We start from the raw sequence: 21,724 nt of genomic DNA on the forward strand, positions 1-21,724 counted from the left end.
TATTCCAAGACACAGGAGGAGCACGAGGAGCATCTGAGAGAGGTTTTAGAGACCCTGAGGAGGGAGAGCTTGTACGCCAAGTTCTCCAAGTGTGAGTTTTGGTTGCGCGAGGTGCAATTCCTTTGGCATCTCGTCAACCAGGACGGGTTTCAGTAGACCCGGCCAAGGTGGAGGTTGTGATGAGGTGGGAGGTTTCGAAGTCTCCATCCGAGATTCGGCGTTTCCTAGGATTGGCAGGCTACTATCGGAGATTCATTCGGGATTTCTCCAAGATAGTCGTACCCCTGACACGGTTGACTAGGAAAGCCGTGGTCTTTCGATGGGGGCATGAGCAGCAGGCAGCGTTCGAGACTCTGAGGCAGAGATTGTGCAAGGCGTCAATCTTAGCCCTACCCGAGGGCGTAGAGGATTTTGTGGTATATTGTGATGCCTCGATCTCAGGCCTAGGTGCAGTATTGATGCAGAGGGGGCATGTCATTGCTTATGCCTTGAGGCAGCTGAAGCCTCACGAGGCGAACTACCTGACGCATGATTTGGAGTTGGGGGCGGTGGTTTTCGCTCTCAAGATTTGGCGGCATTACCTATACGGGGTTCGGTGTTCCATTTACACGGACCACAAGAGTTTGAGGTACCTCATGGATCAGCCGAATCTGAACATGAGGCAGCGTCGGTGGTTGGACGTGGTGAAGGATTATGATTGTGAGATCCTTTACTACCCAGGAAAGGCCAATGTGGTGGCCGATGCGCTTAGTCACAAGGCGGCGCCAATCAGGGATATTTGCATGAGGATGACTGTGGTGACTCCCCTGTTGGAGCAGATTCTGGAGGCTCAACAGGAGGCTATGAAGGAGGAGCATCGGAAGAGTGAGCGAATAGTGGGTCAAGTCACCTCTTTCGATTATTATAGCCGGGGGTTATTGACACTACATTGTAGGGTGTTGGTGTCGTATCATGGAGGCATGCGCCAGATCTTGATGGAGGAGGCGCACAAATCCCGATTCTCTATTCATCCAGGGGCGACGAAGATGTATCGGGATCTTCGCCTAGACTATTGGTGGCCCTGCATGAAGCGGGATGTGGCATGGTACGTCGAGCGGTACTTGACCTGCAGGAAGGTTAAGGCCAAACATCAGAGACCGCATGGCAAGATGCAGCCATTGGATATTCTGCTGTGGAAATGGGAAGATATCACGATGGATTTTATCACGAAGCTTCCCAGGACTGCGCGTGGAGTAGATTCGATTTGGGTCATCGTGGATCGATTGACCAAGAGCGCCCATTTTATTCCGATCCAGGAGAGCATCTCGACCGAAAATTTGGCTGATATCTACATCAGGGAGATAGTAGCGCGGCACGGGGTGCCAGTGTCAGTGATATCAGACCAAGATGTGCGGTTCACTTCCAAATTTTGGAAGAAGTTTCATGACGAGTTGGGCACTCATTTGCATTTTAGCACCGCCTTTCACCCGCAGACAGATGGTCAGAGCGAGCGGACCATCCAGACTATGGAGGATATGTTGCGGGCATGCGTGCTAGACTTCGGTGGTAGCTGGGATACTTATCTTCCTTTGGCTGAGTTCTCGTACAACAACAGCTACTATGCGAGTATTGACCGTCCCCCATTCGAGATGTTGTACGGTCGGAGGTGCAGGACCCCGATATGCTAGGGTGAAGTTGGCCAGAGGGTCATGGGGAGCACCGAGGTGGTGCTCAAGACGACCGAGAGGATCCAGCAAGTTCGGAGCAGGCTTCAGACTGCTCAGAGTCGGCAGAAAAGTTACGCCGACAAGCGTCGATCCGACTTGGAGTTCCAGGTCGGGGATATGGTTCTCTTGAAGGTGTCGCCTTGGAAAGGCGTCATTCGATTCAGGAAGCGGGGCAAGTTGGGCCCGAGATTCATCGGACCATTCAGGGTTGTAGCCCGGGTGGGCAAGGTAGCATATAGGCTGGATCTGTCAGTCGAGCTCAACCAGATCCACAACACCTTCCATGTCTCTTAGCTGCGGAAGTGTCTCGTGGATGATTCAACGGTGGTGCCATTAGAGGATATTCAGGTTGATGACAGCCAGAATTACATTGAGCGCCCAGTCGCGATCCTCGATTGGAAGTCGAAGGATCTGAGGAACAAGAAGGTGGAATTAGTGAAGGTGCAATGGCAGCACCGAAAGGGTTCAGAGTGGACTTGGGAGCCGGTGGAAGAAATGATGGAGCATTACCCTGAGCTGTTTCGGGATCGAGCAGCAGACTTCGAGGACGAAGTCTAAAATAAGTGGGGGAGATTTGTAGCACCTGATTCCTAGTATGTGGAAATTTGTATAAGTGTTTGCATTTTTAGCCTTGTACTCGGCGAGTTGTAGGCCCGACTCGCCGAGTAGAGTCGGGACCCGGGACACGTTTTAAGTTGGCGACTCGGCGAGTCCGTATTCTGGACTCGGCGAGTCACCGCTGTTGGATGAAACCCTAAGTTTCAGGGGTTTGCACCCTATTTAAACTCTCATTCCTCCCCAATCTCGCCCCCATTCACCCTCAGAGCCCTATACCTCGTTCAAGCTTTGTTTCTTTGTGAGTTTGAAGCATTTGGTGTGTTCTCTTGAAGTTTTGGAGTGGGAAGGAGAGTAGATCAAGAAGAAGAAGAGGAGGTCAAGCATCTTTGAGCTATCTCAGTGTGTTCCCTAAGGTATGACTCGATTTCCCCCTTGTTTTCATGCTTATTTTCCCTTATAGCTCCATTAAAGTCCTTCTTGAACCATTTCCAAGCTTGTGTATGTTTGAGGGTTCATAATAAGCTGATTAACCTTTAGATCTAGGCGTGGTTGAGCTCCAGGAGCTCAGATCTACTGTCTTTTTGGAACCATATTGCATGAAAGTCCTAGATCTACCCTTTTGGTGCATTTTGGACCCTAAAACCCTCATGGTTGTCTATTTACACGTAAAGTTGGAAACTTTACGTGTTAATCAAGCCCCAGGATCACGGATCTATGTATGGCATGAGCTGGATTCATGCAGAATCGACCATATAGTAATTGCATGGTAACGACTCGGCGAGTCGTTCATCGGACTCGGCGACTCGAGACGCGAGTCCTCGGGTTTTCCCCCTTTTTCGTTATGCCGAGTAGTGTAGTGAGTCCGGGGTGGACTCGGTGAGTTGGAAGCCGAACTCATCCATGAAGGAACTTGGCGAGTCAATGCCCTGACTCGACGAGTTCAAGGCAATCTTCTTAGATCAAGAACAGACTCGACGAGTTGTTCATACAACTCGCCGAGTCACAGCATAAAGTGTTCTTCGGATGAAGATGAACTCGTCGAGTTGTTCATACAACTCGGCAAGTAGGATGAAGGACTTGGACATCAGTTTAGAAGGAGAACTCGTCGAGTGAACGCCTAACTCGACGAGTAGAGACGGGATACAGGTCAATCGATTGGATAGAGACTCGGCGAGTTGGAGAGCCTACTCGGCGAGTCGGGTCAACTGAAAGTTGACTCTGACCTTGGCTTATGACTTGGTCAGGGGTAAAATGGTCATTTTACCCCAAGGGACAGTTAGCAGTGGTTGATTGAGTGTTTTGTGGGAATTATAGCCGGAGGATTTCCGGAGCAGCAGCAACAGCAGCAGACAGTTAATCCCCACACAGATCAGCAGCTACATCGAGGTGAGTTACCTTCCAGTAGCGGTGGGTCTACGGCCACAATGCCGGCCCACCAGTAGGGGTTGTATGTAGATGATTGTCTCTGTGATATTTATCTAGGGATTACTACTACATGTGTTATGTTATGTGCTTGTATGATATGATGCTATGTGCTAGTGACAGTAGGGGGAGAGTGTCCCCAAGATATCCGGTCGGTAGGGCCGAAGGGGTAGTCATACCCAGCCATGCTAGATAGATTCTGATATTGTGATACATGTTATGTGGTAGTAGTAGATGGGAGAAATAGTTCCCCAGTATCCGGTCGAGAGGACCGAAGGGGAGGCCAGCACCCAGATATGCTAGGCAGTATCCGGTCGAGAGGACCGAAGGGGAGGCCAGCACCCAGATATGCTAGGCAGTATCCGGTCGAGAGGACCGAAGGGGAGGCCAGCACCCAGGTGTGCTAGGCAACGTCCGGTCGAGAGGACCGAAGGGGTAGGTCGGACACCCAGATATGTCTGACAATATATGTATGTTATGTGATTATATGGTATGTGGTACAGTGGGGGAAATCACTAAGCTTCGTGTTTACAGTATTCAGTTTTGGTTTCAGGTACCTCTTCAGCTAAGGGAAAGGAGCCGGCGCGGTAGCAGCATATGACACACACTCTTGTTTTCCGCACTATGGATTTTCTGGGATGTACTCTGAAATATTATTATGATATTACCGGTTTTCAGACACGGAGTATTATTATGAATGATTTGTAATGATGTTTTTACGTATTAACCTAATTTAAAAATGAAATTTTTAGCCGGTATTTTTGGGGCGTTACAGAGATCTTAAAGTTGTTCAAACCCACCATCATGGATTTGAATTATGGATGAGCAGTAGGAGGATCTGTGAGATATCCAGCAATGTTGTGAGAGTCTACAAATTTAAGTTCCTCTACCATTTATTTGCTCCAAACTAGCCAAGTAAGAACTAATTCAAAATTAACTAGCTGGGGTACCCCGCTCCGCGGGGTTCGGTTACAACCAGGGTTTCAGTCAACGACTGCCCAGTGAAGACCATTCATTAAATGTTGTGTTTCTGCAACATGAGCACCAAGTTTTCCTCAATATAAAGTATAAACTGAATTCAGGGAAATATCTATCTGATTTACTAACTATACAAGATGAGAATTAAAAGTATATAATTAGAATTTTCAAGCATATGTGCTTTGTAGTGAAGGTCAACTTTGGAAATTTTAAGGGCATGGTTATTAATTTCAAAATCAACCCCCAGCATATCTTCGGGTGTTTGTGTAAAAAGTGGACCAAAAAGATAGATTTGAGTTGTTTCCATCTTTATGAGGTTTTAAATGATCTAAAAAGACTAATGATCCATCTTCTCCAACAAAATGAATAACACTCTGTGTCAATTGTAAATGCAGCAGTAAACCCAAATAGTTCCTGAAAATTAAAGTAATGTGGAAGGTAAAAAAACAACATTTTTTTCAACATTATAATACCATTTAATTTTTTAAAGATACAAATAAGGAGTTTACCTTTTAAATCTTGGAGACTTGGACCATGTTGAATAAAATCCAGTTTTGCTTCACTACTCTATTGTATACATTCGTAAGCATGGATAATACATGTACATGAGCATCTTAAACAATCAACAAAAATACAAATTTGGTAATGGTAATAAGTAAAAAAGGTTATTGAACATTAAAAAGTGGAATTGCATGCAATTGTACAAAACAATGTTTTTAGTTTATCAAAGATGAAAACACAATGTTTTTAGTTTATCAAAGATGAAAATTTAGACAATGACAGAATAGATTAATTTTTATAAAGAAAAATAGACTTAAAAGAAACCATACCAGTAGTTTTTTGTTTTCTTGTATACTAAACACCTGAATGTAAGCATACCAATAATGTATTCATGATTGTTAAACCAAGGTAAAATGTGTTTGTGAAAAGAGGGTTAACATATGTGGTAAAGAAATATAAAATCAAATATACAGTGTATTCATGTTTGTTAAACCAAGATAAAATGTGTGTGTGAAAAGAGGGTCGACATATGTGGTAAAGAAAGATACACAATCAGCTTTGAAACCAAGGGGCAAATTGGTAAGTCTTTGTGTGCCCTAAAAAAATCCAGCCAAGTAATTGCCACTTTTAGTTATTTATAGAGTAAGAGCCGATTACACATTAAAACGCAACAGAGTGAAAAATTATGTTTTTATTTGTGCAGCTTGGGTCATAAACGAATTTTTGACAGAAAATAGTTACTAAATTAAATACAAATGCAAAACTTATTTTAACTATAACTTGCACTTAATATGCTTATATTAGCAAAGAATATATAAAATAAAATTTAAATATTCATTTTAATTAATTAACTAACATTGGTAACTATGTTTCATAATAAAATACTACTTTTGGCTGGCAATTTTAAAGATATACCCAATTATAGCATTGTACTATAAAAGTAAAATGTTATTTTTGGGTGGCAGACATACATTTTAATATTTATTCTCCTTCTTGTCCCTTTACAATCGGGTTCTAAATAATCTAACACAAACTAAGCGGTTTAAATTTAAAAGAAAAAAGAAGTGCATCACCTCTACCTTTCAATTTCATTTGTCGGATGCTTCAAATCGACTCTTGCTTTCTTTTTCATAGGGGTTTACGGTTGTTTAACATTAAGTTTACACTGGTCTTCCTCTTTAGCTCTACAATGTTGTATCTTATGACAAATCTGACAAATTTGCAAAGGGGTAATATCAGAATTTGACAAATTGGAAAAACAAATGGGTAATAGAAATCGGGAAAACAAATCGTTAATTTTGTCAACTGTGCATACCAAAAAGATAAACAGAAGTTTGTGAAAATTTCATTCAGAATTTGACAAACCAGGGTTACATTCAGCGGAGCTACCTACAAAAAAACCAAGAGAGATTTCAAAATTTGAGTTTTTAGGGCTAAAGATTAGACCTTAGATGAAGAATATAAGCTAAGAAGTTAGGGCATGAGAAAGAAAGAACGGTGTAAACTTAATGCCCCGTCTTTGATGGAAGAGATGACATTGAACAGACCTTTTCGGTTCAGATCTGCAACAAAAACAATAAATAAAAGTCATCGATAAAGTTCATTCACCATTTTAAAATAATAAATCATGTCTTTCATCATTCCAGAAGCCGCCTTTTCCACTACAAAAAAAAAAAAAAAAAAAAAAAAAAACAAAAATCAATTTCTTTACAAAGTCAAACGGTTTAATATAAATGACGGGGGAGATTAAATCCTTCACCAGAGATGGATTGTAGCATGTTTTCCATGCAATTTATGAAAAAGATGCAAAAAAAGGTATGAATAGTTTTATAAGTCTTGAAGCGCTTCTAACCTAGTGGAGTATGTAAATTATTATTTTTTTCATTTACATTTTAATGTCTTATTATTTTCTTACCTGATTTATACTTTAATCATAGGTGAGTAGATAGAATAAATAGTTGGATGCAAGTAATAATAAAACAAATATGAAAGTGGTCAAACTTGGGGTTCGTGTATTGATTGTATGTAAAGACAATGTCACACCAATGATAAGGGAAACAAAATTTCTAAACGAAACTCTACAAGAAACATGGAGGTAGAAAATGAAGAAACGAAATCTACAAGGGCTAAATGTGCACTTTCAAAAAATGTAACACAATATTATTATTAGTCTATTAACGAATGTAACTGCTGCCGGAAAGGTGGGACACAATCACTATTTAAATTTATTTTAAATTATTTTAATGTATGAAGAATTTCTATTTTTATTTTTTATTTTTTTAAACCTCAAATTATGTCCTTCTAAATTAAACACTGTTTGTAACCCCATCGCTAGTTATGAAGTCGACCAGGGCTTTAATCAAAATGAAATAACTTTAAGTTTTATATAAAATTACAGAAATATTAATTTAAATTATGTATATAGTTAAATAACTTAATTTTTATTTAAATAAAACGTACCTCATTGGTGGTGACCTGTAGTGCGCAAGGGAAAGCAGAAGGACCATACACTGAGCTGATGAATTTATAAAAAAAATAATAAATAAATCAGAATTCCTCAAGCTAAAAAAATAATTAATAAATAATTAGAAAAAAGACAAGTAAATTATGAAATATTTCATCTTCTGGCTTCAAGTAAATTATAGCTTTTTCACTTGAGTTGATTCCCTTCTTTTTCTTGTGAATATTCTTCACCTAAAAGTCAACAATAAAATAATAAATAAAAAAATAAATTGCAGATTATAATTATAATTCAAATATAAACCAAAGGAACACTTATGTATATACAATACCTTATAAATTTTGCTGATCAATAAATAATACTTGAAGGAGAATAACTTCCTAAGCTTCTGTGTTGGTTATAAAACAAAGGTGAGTAAATGATTGATGTCTAAAGTATATAAACAAAGTTTGTTTCTTTTTTGGACAGAATGAATAAACTGTTTGGATGTGAGTAAATGACCATTCTACACTTCTTCTTAACTTAAAGTGATGTCAGTAAATGATGCATGTATGGAGTATGTGTTATAAATAATAAAGTCTGTTTCTTTTTTGGACTGAATACACTGTCTGAATATGAGTTAATGACAATTCTATCCTTCAGCATTTTTCAAACATGAAGCACAATTTTCCAAAGCACCATTAACATTCATCCAAGTTATTGAACTAAAGAATGAAATCAATCAACGAAAAGCATTGATTTGCATTATCTGACAACAAATGCACACAGATAGATACATAAAAACACAGACTGATCTAAGGTAGTGAATATCTGCTTCAAAGCAATAACAAAAATGTAAACAAATAAATAAATAAAAAATTCATAGCAGTTTAGTAATTACCTCATAGGCAACGCTATTCTTGCAACCAAGTGATTCCTAACCTGAGCAATAAACGATAGAAGAGCAGTTACAGAAGAAAAAGTCTTTTAAAAAATTATCAAGTAAAAAAATGAAAACAACTAAAGATATAATAACAGGTGGTCTAATCTGAGACGTAACGGTCGAAAGGTAGCCAACAAAAGCTTCTAATATGTCCTAAGTTGTTAGTCTGCCCGGTCCATTGAAGAAAAACATGGCATTCCAAATGGCTTTACTAAAACATATATGAGCAATGTACAAAGCAACACTTTCATCATTTCAAATAAGAGATACCGCGAGTGCATAACAAAGATGATGAATTAAGAAGGGTAAGGAAATGGTAGTTGAGCAAAGTGCTAATATTAGAAGTATTTTTCTCTGAAGAATTTCATCGAGCAACTTATGTTCACAACTCATTCTTTCCTCTTTTTGCTGGAGGTGACATGTGGTGAAGCAGTGTAACGATCAGAACCCAATTGAATTCGTCAGCGCCACCTGTAGAAGCAGGCAGAAGCAGTCGGGATCGTGGAGCCTGTTCTTCCTACAAATGGATACAAATGCCATTTCTACCATTCTTTACCCTCAATTTCACTTTTTTATGAAAACAAAGAATTCGATAGTCATAAAACAGAAATATGTAGACGAAATTAAACACAAATAAAACATATAAATCAGAACCGATGATAATCGGAGAAAGTCATTTGTGTCAGTGGACTTTAGGTCTCCAGTGAAGAGGAAATAGAAGAGTTCATGGGTTTTTTTTACCTATCATCTTCACTTGTCACACCCCAAAACCGAAACGGCGGAAACGTTCTAGAGTGGATGATGTCATGTCAAGTATCACAACATATGCAGTATAGTAATCAAAGTACAACAACCATTGCATTAATAGTAATAGTTTTACAGGGTTTACATTACATAGAAACAGCAAAGTAATACAAGTGGTAATATAAGTGCAGCTTGGTACTAAACTGTCTTCATCAAAAGCTCCTGGAATGTACCTGTCTATTGCTGACCTGAGAATACAAGTTATTTGAAAGTGAGTATCAGCATTTTTATAAATGCTGGTGAGTTCATAAGTATTTAGTGTCATTTTATCCAAATAACTTTATATAAGTAGTAGTAGTTTAGAATCAAGAGTGTATTAGAGTCCTTTCCAGAAAATCCTATATTTTCTTAAATAAAAGTAGTCTTCTACCAAGACCCGACAGTGTTATGTTTTGAAGAGAATTTCCCTAAAATATTATCATTACCAAAATACGGTATTTGAGTTTAAAGGAAGTAGAAGAATATCACTAGTAAAATACAAGGGAAAATAGCATATGCGTCAGCAGAAGATACTGTTGACTAAGGCAAAGAAATCATAGACTCCAAGAGAGTATCGAGTGAACGACACGCCTGGCTTAGTCTAACAAAAGGAGACACAGACCCCAGACGGTATCAAATGAAAGATACGTCTAGCAAGGCCTAAAAACAGTGAACACAGACCCCATACAATATCAACTGAATGATACGTCTTGCAAGGTCTAAAACAAAGAGTGAATGTGAACTCGTATGTAACCATGCTGATCGACAATAGAGTATCCGATGACCCTCCAGGTCATGCGTAGAGGTAGTGGCAGTAGTAGTAGTGGCTTCATGTCACCCATGGGCCTTACCGGCGCAGACTGTAGCTAGTAGTCAGAGTGTGGGAGTGTCAATCCCGTATAGATCTATACACATAATGTTCTCTCTCCTTCCCAGAGACTCAGGTTCCATGGAGTTGGCGCAATGAAGCGCCGTAGTGGGAAATAGTGTATCACATTCTAAAGTAAGAGAGAGACATAGAGAGAGAAAGAGAGAGATAGAGTGAGAGATAGAGTCTCCTAACTATTCCTATAATAGTTACTAGTGACTCTGATCTATGAGTGACGAGTGGGAGGATGCCCTTGCTACCCAAGGGAAGTGAACTGATCGATGTAATCCTATATGTCTATGCTTGTATACATAATATATAACTAATGATCAAACGACCTTCAGACGGATATCGGATCCCACCAGACCACATCTCAACAAAGAAAAGGAAATAGGGCGAACAAGCCTTCCTAAGTCCTTTAAACATTATTTATATATATTTATACAAGCACAAGCATACATTTAACCAATAGGAACATTTAACGAAGTTGAAGTGTTTAACAAGTAGAAGCGTATCGTGAAGTAGGAGCGTATGGTGAAGTAAAAGCGTATCACGAAGTAAAAGCGTTACGAAGTAGTAGCATTAACTAAGTGGAAGTATAACGAAGCAGTAGTATCTAACAAAGTAGGAGTATAAAAACATAGAAGAAAAACTTTGATGAAAAACTTTGGAAAAACCTTTATACTTAAGAAAATCATGACTTGGTATTCTTTTGTAAAATAAGTTTGAAAACCTTTAGAAACCCTCTAAAATCATTCATAAACAAGTTTAGACATTATCGCGTGAGAGACAATTTGTTTAAAATGTTGTTGTAACTGATTTTGAATTTAAAACATATCGCGTGAGAGACAATTTGAGAAGAGCTTTGAACAAGTTAAAACATTTTGGAAAACCATTTACAATATCATACTTGGTAAAACAGTTGACAGTGTAATAAATCCTTGTTCATGCGGGTTATCAATCACATGTGATTGATGTGATAACTGGCATGTTTAACTTGTATCCCCACCCCCATAAAACATGTAAAAACATTTAAAAAAGGTTAATTCAGGTGTATGAACTCACCTGTTATAAGTGGATTGAACGAAGGTGTCGGTTGGGTGATCGGTGTCAAGTAAAGACTTGAACACACTTAGTGACCTATTAACATATGATAACATATGTTTACATACAATTAGTACATATAATACTAATTAAACAAGTATATGCATCCTAAAGTGCGGAAAACACTTTGGTTAAGTGCTTGGAGTGTCCCGGGTAACATCTAAGGGTGCGAATGGCTTAGATAGGGAGTTTACTCTTCGAGAGTAAACTCTTTATAGAGTTCACGGCCCTGGGACTAACTCCCCATGAGTTTACGGTCGTAAACTCATGGTGAGGGTGTTCTAGGATGCTAAAATGTCTTATATCAATTGTGGAATTTTGCTAGGCTCAAATCTAGGATTTAGAAAGGGTTTAAGGCCTCAAATGCACCATTTTAGGGAGCTTATGGCCCTAAACAAGGATTTTCCGGCCATAAGCTCTCATGTGCTCATTTCTTTTGTGTTTTAAGGTCTTAAATGGTAAATAATAAAATCCTATGTATTTTTCCAAGTCAAATGGGGGTGTTAGGGCATCATTTGGCCACTTTTTGGGAGTTTACGGCCCATGGACCTTTCCTAGGGGGGTTTACGGGCGTAAACTCCTATTCCCTTGGTTTCTTTAATGTTTAAAGCATTTACTTCAATGGGTTTGCTTCTAGACATTTTTCCAAGGCTATAGGAGGTGTTTGAGGGCATTTCTCACACTTGAATTTGAGTTTACTCCCCATGAAGGGGAGTTTACGGACCAAGCATGATCTTGGGCAGTAAACTCAAGTTTACTCCCCAAAATTTAAGTTCAAGGTGTTCTAAGTCCGTTCCCATAAGTCATTTAGCCATATCTAAGTCTTAAGGGTAGTTTAGAGGGGTTTGGGGGCTTAAAAACCCCATTTAATGGTGTTCACAGTCCAAGAGTGTTCTTGGGCCATAAACACCTACTCTTGCCCCTATTTGATTCCTTAAACACGAATTTGCATGTTAGTTAAGCTATACAACAAGTTAGGGTAGATTGCTTACTCGTTTGGGGCTCGAAATGGACGTTTTTGGCTCGGAAAACAAGTTGTAGAGAGAGAGTGTAGAGAGAGTGGAAAGAGTGTGAATGGAGCCCACTCCCCCTTATATAGGGGTTTAAGTTGGGGCTCAGTGGAAATCTACCCGATACTGCCGTTAAACGGGGCTTTTTGGTCGCACCCGATTAAACGGTCGTATTTTGACTTGGTTGAAACTAAAAATTTTCAAGGGAATATTGTAGTGTTTCCAATTTATTTCAACCCTTTCCAAGTCATTATAAAAGTCCCACATTAATTAACCTCTTCCAAAAGGTTAACGGACAGTTTAAATAAAACGAGGGTTATTAACGGAAGGAGGGGTTAAATATGACGGAATCAATTTCGGGTTGTCACATCATCCCCCCGTTAGAGGGAATTTCGTCCCGAAATTCAGGTTTACGCAAGGAATTAGGTATAAATGACCGAGTAATGAGATGAAGGTACTTCCTATTCAGTTTGCCTTGCACTCCCAAGTGATCTATGGCATGTGTCTGTCATTCCAACAAACCTTCGCCTATGGGGTGTGGATTCCGTCTCATGCAGTTAGCGATTTCCTACAGGTATGTCTACGAAGTTAGGGTTCTCCATGGTTTCTATCAAGATGGGTGGGATACAAAGAGTGGCGTCGGGCACGTACTGAGCAAGTCTAGAAACTTGTAGGATTTCCGAAAGTAGTAGTGGTATGACGAGGGTTGGACCAATCTCCGTAAAGAATCTCGGATGGTCCTAAGCCCTCGGAAGGGTAGAGCTTTTCAGTACTTAGAACATAGTGTACTTCTATGGCGAGATCATCACTGGCATGATCGCCATTCCGAATTTCTAAACGTTCTCTCTCATACTGGAAGTGTAGTCCTTCAGGTTGTTTCTAGATCATCGGATGGATTGCGTGTCTACGGGTATCTGTTTGCTATAGAGTAGCTATCTCAATCTTGTGCAACACGAACCTGCACTAATGAATCTTGAGATATTCCTAACGGAAACCCTCAGGGTCGGGGAGATAGGGTTTCACCAACCGAGTGTTGGACTATCTCAGGAGGTGGTTCTACTATTTCTGCGTGAGATAGTATTCATGGAACACCTGATAGTCCAATGAATCTTGTAAGACATGCCCTAATTTCCAAGGTGTTAGTTTATTCTAGTGCGGAAAGCGCGTGCTCCTGTATAACCCATCGACTAACACCTAGACTGGTGTCAAGTCTATAATCTCTTCGGGATCTGGGTTATAAGGCTTAACGAAACTACTTCCATATTTTGACCAAGTATACTTGGATGCGGAGGTTATCCCGTGGTTCTCGGTATTCTAGTGTTCACTTCGGAGAATGCGGTCCATCGTCTATAGGGCGACGGTGATTTCCTCCACGCGAGAGGGCGGAAGGTCCTAGGTACTATTCGTCGGTAATGGGGTGGACGAAGTGCCTGAGTAGTGCGAACATCTTCTGCAACTACTCTTCCGAAGGTTCTGAGTTCTCTCGTTTTATGCCAAATCTAATGAGTATAGGGTTCCATCACTTGGAACTTTAATCTCCTCATCCACTCTTCTCAGAATTTAACTTATCGTAGCTTCCAGGGATACGGGATATCCGCTGAGATGCCTATTTCTGGGAATTAAGCGTGAGTGGATGGTCGTAGTCAATGTCCTTGACTCTTACGACTCAGATTTCTTTATCAACTGAGGGTGTTAGCTACTATGTTGGCTTAACCGGGATGACAACAAATTTCGGATTTGTGGTCATTATAGTAGCTCAACCCGTAGGGGTTAGGATGAAGGGTTTTACTATGAGGTTCGTGGTAGAGCTCATACTTGGCTTAACCACTAATACTTGGTGTATGCAAAGCGTATATAATTGAGGTCGGCAGGATGTTCAGTTGTGCGAATCCACCCCAGACCCACAACCCAACGAGGAACAGGGAGTAGGGAGGAAGCACACATCTTAAATCTTTTTGATCTTAATTATATACCACCCTTATGCATATGCTCAGTTATAGTAGTCAGTCCCATGAGTTCTATCCTCTGGGTTCACGAACCTGATTTGCGAGGTGCGAAGTGTCTTTCTGGGGGACCTACAGAGTATGCTTCGGGTGGTTATCATCTTCTGGAATACCTGCAGTGTCTTCACTTCAGTTTCTTTCTGTCTAAGAAGGGTTGGTTAACAGCGCGCGGTACTCTTCTCCTGGGTACTTCGGAAGGGTTTTGAAATAAGAGCGACGACTGACGGATCGGTTTAGTCTTTATTATTCTAATTTTGTTTAGGTTCGGAAGAACCTTTATTTGCCGAATGGCTATGGAGAAAGTTCTTTTTACACAGCACTAAGGATTTACACATGGTTGCACGAAGTCGAACCATGATCGATAGAGGCGTCAAAGTTGGCATACTTCGACATGATATAAAATGAGGATCGATAGAGTCATGTGCCGAACGGGCACACAAGTTCTAGATGCCTCGGGTTTCGTCCCGTGTATCACTGCTGCGGATACTTGGACTGATAGAGTCGAAGCGGAACTATAGAGGGTCCTGAGTGTTTCTGAATAGAGTACCTTTTCATGAATGGATTCTCACGAGGCATTTCTATAATTGCCAAACATATACTAGTCATGTATAATTAAGGTGGGGAGGTCTGTTGACTGAGCGACTCCGCCCTAAATCCACAACCAAACGAGGAACAGGAAATGAGGCGGCATTCACTCACTCTAGGTCTATCCATCTCAATTATACATGGTCGTAACGTATATGTTTAGCCATTGTAGTTTCACCTGATGAATTTTAAATTTTATAACAGTGCTGCGACTTTCGCCTTACTGGGGAAATATTTACATTTTTGAATTAGCCTTTTAATGTTTCCGATTAGTTATCTGAGATTGAGAGACGTACCAAAATCTACCAGGTTCTTTGATGCTTCTCCCTAAGCATTAGAGTCAGACTCCTCCTGAGTCTTTGTTGTTTCCTTCAGTTTGGATAGTTCTTCTTGAAGTGTCCATCCTTACCACATAGGCGGTAAACTGGGTTGTCTGCCACATTGGTGGTTGATGTAATAAACTTAACCAGGATTCTGCAGACGCGAGCAGCATGGCCCTTCATATTGCACCTAGCACAAAAGAGTTCCCGACAGACACCATGATGATGGTAGCTGCACTTGCTGCAGTGGGGAAGGTTTCCTAGGTATGGTCTTCTTGAAGTCGGGGTGGAAGGGCTGGCAGTGGTATTGACAGTCTTAGCTCGTTGCCCTTCGGAAGGTCCTTGAGCCGAGGTACATCCCTCCTCGATCTTGAGTTTTCTCTTCAGTGGATTTGGTTGAGGTCCTTGGGTGGCTGGGTATGCAGGGGTTGGTTTCTGCTGTCCACCACTAGGATCGGAATTCCCGATAGGGCTCTTGCTAACATTGGCGTTGTTAGCATTCAGCTGAGCCATGGCAGCTGCAACGGCTGCCGAGACTGCAATCTGGAAGGTAGCTTCATCGAGTAGGAGAGTAGGTTTCTTGCTAGTGGATTGGTTACGCTTGCTCGGAGGCATGGTTTTTCCCTATACGGAAAGGAACTCAAGCGGATGAGAGACGATGGTTAACCCTGGACATATTTGTCCTTACTGTATTAGGCATAAATTTTTCCCGTGCTTCGGATATTGGTTGTCTGAGTGTCGACCTACATCCCTATTATGTAGTCCTGGTATTTAAGGTAGGAGTATGAGTATCGGAAAAAGCCATAAGATGAGAGTCGTTCCTACTAAGTTACCTTTATACTGGGAAGGTTTCACTGTCCGGCTTGGAGAGATCTTAGAACAGTTCGGAACGAATACCGCGAAAAGAAAGGCTCATGAAGACTTATGGCTAAACTCTCTATAGAGATGTGGGGATCCGCTCTAATTGTGTTACTGGCAACGGGAAAAGGCGATTTACCTAACACATAGTGTGAGTAGTGTGACCACTAACTCACTAAATTGTATTATTTTATGGGTGTATTAGCGTGATGAACACGAGGAAAAGACACTTCTCGGGTTCCATGTACTGGCTCCTTCTGTCTACCTCGTATATTTGACTGGGACCGGCGTTGGTTTCCTTCGGGTAGTTACCTAGGGTTCTCTCCTCGTATGGACATATTGAATCTCTACTCCGCCTTCCTTCTGATTCTGACTCTGAGTGTCATCACTTCAGGATGGATGACTGGAAATCTCGGAAGTTTAGGCGAATTTTCCACCATGCCCCTAAAAGATATAGGCACTTGGTGAATTCAATAGTCTCGACCTAGTTCATTTATTTCCGAACTGGAAATCTTCTCAATGAACCTCTTCTGGGTCTGAATCAACTCTTCTGTCAAGCACTGAAGTGGATAGGGTTTTCTACAGGGTTCGTGCAAGAAGGGAAATGTCTAAAGAATCCTAAGAGATTATTAACATTTCACTGAGTGATCCATATCGAGTCCTGCTACGATTACACAGGGTATACAAATCATATATAGCTTAGATCCGATAGGCCTTCGAATATGTGATACTACTCTATATCCACATCCCAACGAGGAAAAGGAAGTAGAGCGAAACCACACATTCTTAGCCTATGGGATCCTTATTATATATAACCTTGGGAGTATACCCTATGTAATTTTAGGTATATTGATAAGGATCTTTTTAGTTCTTCACACAAGGTTATCTATGGATCCTAAAATACCCCTATGGTATTTTAATTCTTGTTTGTTTCTTATCTTCTGAATATGATTTTGGGATTAATGTGAGTCTTTTAGTATTCCAAAATACTCCCATAGTATTTTTAAACTTTATGTTTGGCTCTAGCATACCTAGTTGGTAAGTTTCAGACCTGTTGCAACACCACTATCACTCCTAAGCACACGTTCATCGCATCTCGAATAAATGTAGTTGATCAGGTTACATTTATTCCATCTTACGATTACATAACTGCCCAGGTTTGACGGTAAGGCTCAACATCCGAAGACTTTTATTCTTGTTCTTCTTGTGATACTTGTGTTCGAGTGTTTAGATTCTGGATGCTCTTATACTTTGGTAAAATATGCTTATATTTTAAAGTATAATTCTTGGTCAGAGTGTTTTATCCCTATATATTTATAGGTTGTATATCTTTTATGAATTGATATACTTAACTCACTATAAACAATGCTCTGATACCAATCTGTCACACCCCAAAACCGGAAACGGCGGAAACGTTCTGGGATGGATGATGTCATGTCAAGTATCACAACATATGCAGTATAGTAATCAAAGTACAACAACCATTGCATTAATAGTAATAGTTTTACAGGGTTTACATTACATAGAAACAGCAAAGTAATACAAGTGGTAATATAAGTGCAGCTTGGTACTAAACTGTCTTCATCAAAAGCTCCTGGAATGTACCTGTCTATTGCTGACCTGAGAATACAAGTTATTTGAAAGTGAGTATCAGCATTTTTATAAATGCTGGTGAGTTCATAAGTATTTAGTGTCATTTTATCCAAATAACTTTATATAAGTAGTAGTAGTTTAGAATCAAGAGTGTATTAGAGTCCTTTCCAGAAAATCCTATATTTTCTTAAATAAAAGTAGTCTTCTACCAAGACCCGACAGTGTTATGTTTTGAAGAGAATTTCCCTAAAATATTATCATTACCAAAATACGGTATTTGAGTTTAAAGGAAGTAGAAGAATATCACTAGTAAAATACAAGGGAAAATAGCATATGCGTCAGCAGAAGATACTGTTGACTAAGGCAAAGAAATCATAGACTCCAAGAGAGTATCGAGTGAACGACACGCCTGGCTTAGTCTAACAAAAGGAGACACAGACCCCAGACGGTATCAAATGAAAGATACGTCTAGCAAGGCCTAAAAACAGTGAACACAGACCCCATACAATATCAACTGAATGATACGTCTTGCAAGGTCTAAAACAAAGAGTGAATGTGAACTCGTATGTAACCATGCTGATCGACAATAGAGTATCCGATGACCCTCCAGGTCATGCGTAGAGGTAGTGGCAGTAGTAGTAGTGGCTTCATGTCACCCATGGGCCTTACCGGCGCAGACTGTAGCTAGTAGTCAGAGTGTGGGAGTGTCAATCCCGTATAGATCTATACACATAATGTTCTCTCTCCTTCCCAGAGACTCAGGTTCCATGGAGTTGGCGCAATGAAGCGCCGTAGTGGGAAATAGTGTATCACATTCTAAAGTAAGAGAGAGACATAGAGAGAGAAAGAGAGAGATAGAGTGAGAGATAGAGTCTCCTAACTATTCCTATAATAGTTACTAGTGACTCTGATCTATGAGTGACGAGTGGGAGGATGCCCTTGCTACCCAAGGGAAGTGAACTGATCGATGTAATCCTATATGTCTATGCTTGTATACATAATATATAACTAATGATCAAACGACCTTCAGACGGATATCGGATCCCACCAGACCACATCTCAACAAAGAAAAGGAAATAGGGCGAACAAGCCTTCCTAAGTCCTTTAAACATTATTTATATATATATCTATACAAGCACATGCATACATTTAACCAATAGGAACATTTAACGAAGTTGAAGTGTTTAACAAGTAGAAGCGTATCGTGAAGTAGGAGCGTATGGTGAAGTAAAAGCGTATCACGAAGTAAAAGCGTTACGAAGTAGTAGCATTAACTAAGTGGAAGTATAACGAAGCAGTAGTATCTAACAAAGTAGGAGTATAAAAACATAGAAGAAAAACTTTGGAAAAATCTTTGTACTTAAGAAAATCATGACTTGGTATTCTTTTGTAAAAGAAGTTTGAAAACCTTTAGAAACCCTCTAAAATCATTCATAAACAAGTTTAGATTATAACTTTGATAAAACAATATAAATACAGAAAACCTTTGTTTAAAATGCTGTTGTAACTGAGTTTGAATTTAAAACATACCGCGTGAGAGACAATTTGAGAAGAGCTTTGAACAAGTGAAAACATTTTGGAAAACCATTTACAATATCATACTTGGTAAAACAGTTGACAATGTAATAAATCCTTGTGCATGCAGGTTATCAATCACATGTGATTGATGTGATAACTGGCATGTTTAACTTGTATTCCCCTCCATAAAACATGTAAAAACATTCAAAAAAAGGTTAATTCAGGGGTATGAACTCACCTGTTGTAAGTGGATCGAACGAAGGTGTCGGTTGGGTGCTCGGTGTCAAGTAAAGACTTGAACACACTTAGTGACCTATTAACATATGATAACATATGTTTACATACAATTAGTACATATAATACTAATTAAACAAGTATACGCACCCTAAAGTGCGGAAAACACTTTGGTTAAGTGCTTGGAGTGTCCCGGGTAACATCTAAGGGTGCGAATGGCTTAGATAGGGAGTTTACTCTTCGAGAGTAAACTCTTTATAGAGTTCACGGCCCTGGGACTAACTCCCCATGAGTTTACGGTCGTAAACTCATGGTGAGGGTGTTCTAGGATGCTAAAGTGTCTTATATCAATTGTGGAATTTTGCTAGGCTCAAATCTAGGATTTAGAAAGGGTTTAAGGCCTCAAATGCACCATTTTAGGGAGCTTATGGCCATAAACAAGGATTTTCCGGCCATAAGCTCTCATGTGCTCATTTCTTTTGTGTTTTAAGGTCTTAAATGGTAAATAATAAAATCCTATGTATTTTTCCAAGTCAAATGGGGGTGTTAGGGCATCATTTGGCCACTTTTTGGGAGTTTACGGCCCATGGACCTTTCCTAGGGGGGTTTACGGGCGTAAACTCCTATTCCCTTGGTTTCTTTAATGTTTAAAGCATTTACTTCAATGGGTTTGCTTCTAGACATTTTTCCAAGGCTATAGGAGGTGTTTGAGGGCATTTCTCACACTTGAATTTGAGTTTACTCCCCATGAAGGGGAGTTTACGGCCCAAGCATGATCTTGGGCAGTAAACTCAAGTTTACTCCCCAAAATTTAAGTTCAAGGTGTTCTAAGTCCGTTCCCATAAGTCATTTAGCCATATCTAAGTCTTAGGGGTAGTTTAGAGGGGTTTTGGGGCTTAAAAACCCCATTTAATGGTGTTCACGGTCCAAGAGTGTTCTTGGGCCATAAACACCTACTCTTGCCCCTATTTGATTCCTTAAACACGAATTTGCATGTTAGTTAAGCTATACAACAAGTTAGGGTAGATTGCTTACTCGTTTGAGGCTCGAAATGGACGTTTTTGGCTCAGAAAACAAGTTGTAGAGATAGTGGAAAGAGTGTGAATGGAGTCCACTCCCCCTTATATAGGGGTTTGATTTGGGGCTCAATGGAAATCTACCTGATACTGCCGTTAAACGGGGCTTTTTAGTCGCACCCGATGAAACGGTAGTATTTTGACTTGGTTGAAACTAAAAATTTTCATGGGAATATTGTAGTGTTTCCAATTTATTTCAACCCTTTCCAAGTCATTATAAAATCCTCACATTAATTAACCTCTTCCATAAGGTTAACAGACAGTTTAAATAAAACGAGGCTTATTATCGGAAGGAGGGGTTAAATATGAGGGAATCAATTTCGGGTTGTCACATCACTGGCACCCAATAGCACCCCTAGCCCTCGATATCAACTACCGGTCACCACCTCCATAAATCTTCAAAATCCAGCCCTGTTCACGCACACAAAGGCCAAGAAACCCCACCACCATAGCCGATACCCTCAAAGTAGAAGAAAACATTACCTTCAAGTCGTTCTGAATCACCCACGAAGAAGAAACGTCTGCAAAGGAAATAAAAAAACAGACGTGAATAGTGACGGTGGCGCTTAATCGAAGGAGAGATTAACAAAATTTAGGGAAGTTGTTATGGAAGTCTTAAACCCAAACAAACAACAGCCATCGTCGATTCAAATCTAGAGCAACCCTAGTGAATAACATGAAGAAATGGAGGCGACATCTTTAGGAGGTTGTAGCCATGTCATGGCAGCGAGCAGTGGCATTGTGGTAGTCAACATAAATGGTCCTGGTGCCCGATCGCAGGAGGCATTTTAGCGGAGGATGGTATTTTAGCGAAGGATGGAAGAAAGAGAAGAGAAAGATGGAGATGGACTAGATGGGTTGAAAGGTGGGGGACACAAAATACATACCTGATCGGAAAGAACAATGTTTCTTTTAAACATATACTATTGCAGTGATAGGAGGTTCGTGCGTTATCTTGCTGATTGCTTAAGGTTGGAGAAGCGACGAAGAAGTATAAGAGAAGCGGAGGGAGCAAATGGTAGAAGAAGAGAGGATACTCGATTTGGGAGGTGGTGGAAGGATCGTGAAGCAAACGAAAACCGATAAACATCAAATATTGAGAGACCGGGCACGATGACCAACACGGGACAGAGAATAAAACATTTTCCACAAAACACCCCTTTACCAAAATTCTATAATCAAGGGATCATTTCTGCCAAAAACACAAAAGTTCACTATTCATTT

At 40.2% G+C, this 21,724-nt stretch overlaps 1 protein-coding gene across 1 annotated transcript in view; it reads right to left on the minus strand.

Moving 5' to 3' along the window:
* Window positions 1–6,802: 6,802 nt before the first annotated feature.
* LOC145063896 (uncharacterized) overlaps window positions 6,803–21,724 on the minus strand; it is a 64,903-nt gene continuing 49,981 nt past the window's right edge. Inside the window, exons 2-4 of the mRNA XM_079011458.1 lie at window positions 8,507–8,589; window positions 7,626–7,680; window positions 6,803–6,826 (exon numbers count right to left, since the gene is read on the minus strand). Coding sequence (XP_078867584.1) covers window positions 6,803–6,826; window positions 7,626–7,680; window positions 8,507–8,589 — 162 coding nt within the window. The remainder of the gene's footprint in view (window positions 6,827–7,625; window positions 7,681–8,506; window positions 8,590–21,724) is intronic.

Source organism: Lactuca serriola, chromosome 7 (assembly GCF_051521515.1).
Source record: "Lactuca serriola cultivar US96UC23 chromosome 7, Lser_US96UC23_V15, whole genome shotgun sequence".
Lineage (NCBI taxonomy): Eukaryota > Viridiplantae > Streptophyta > Magnoliopsida > Asterales > Asteraceae > Lactuca > Lactuca serriola.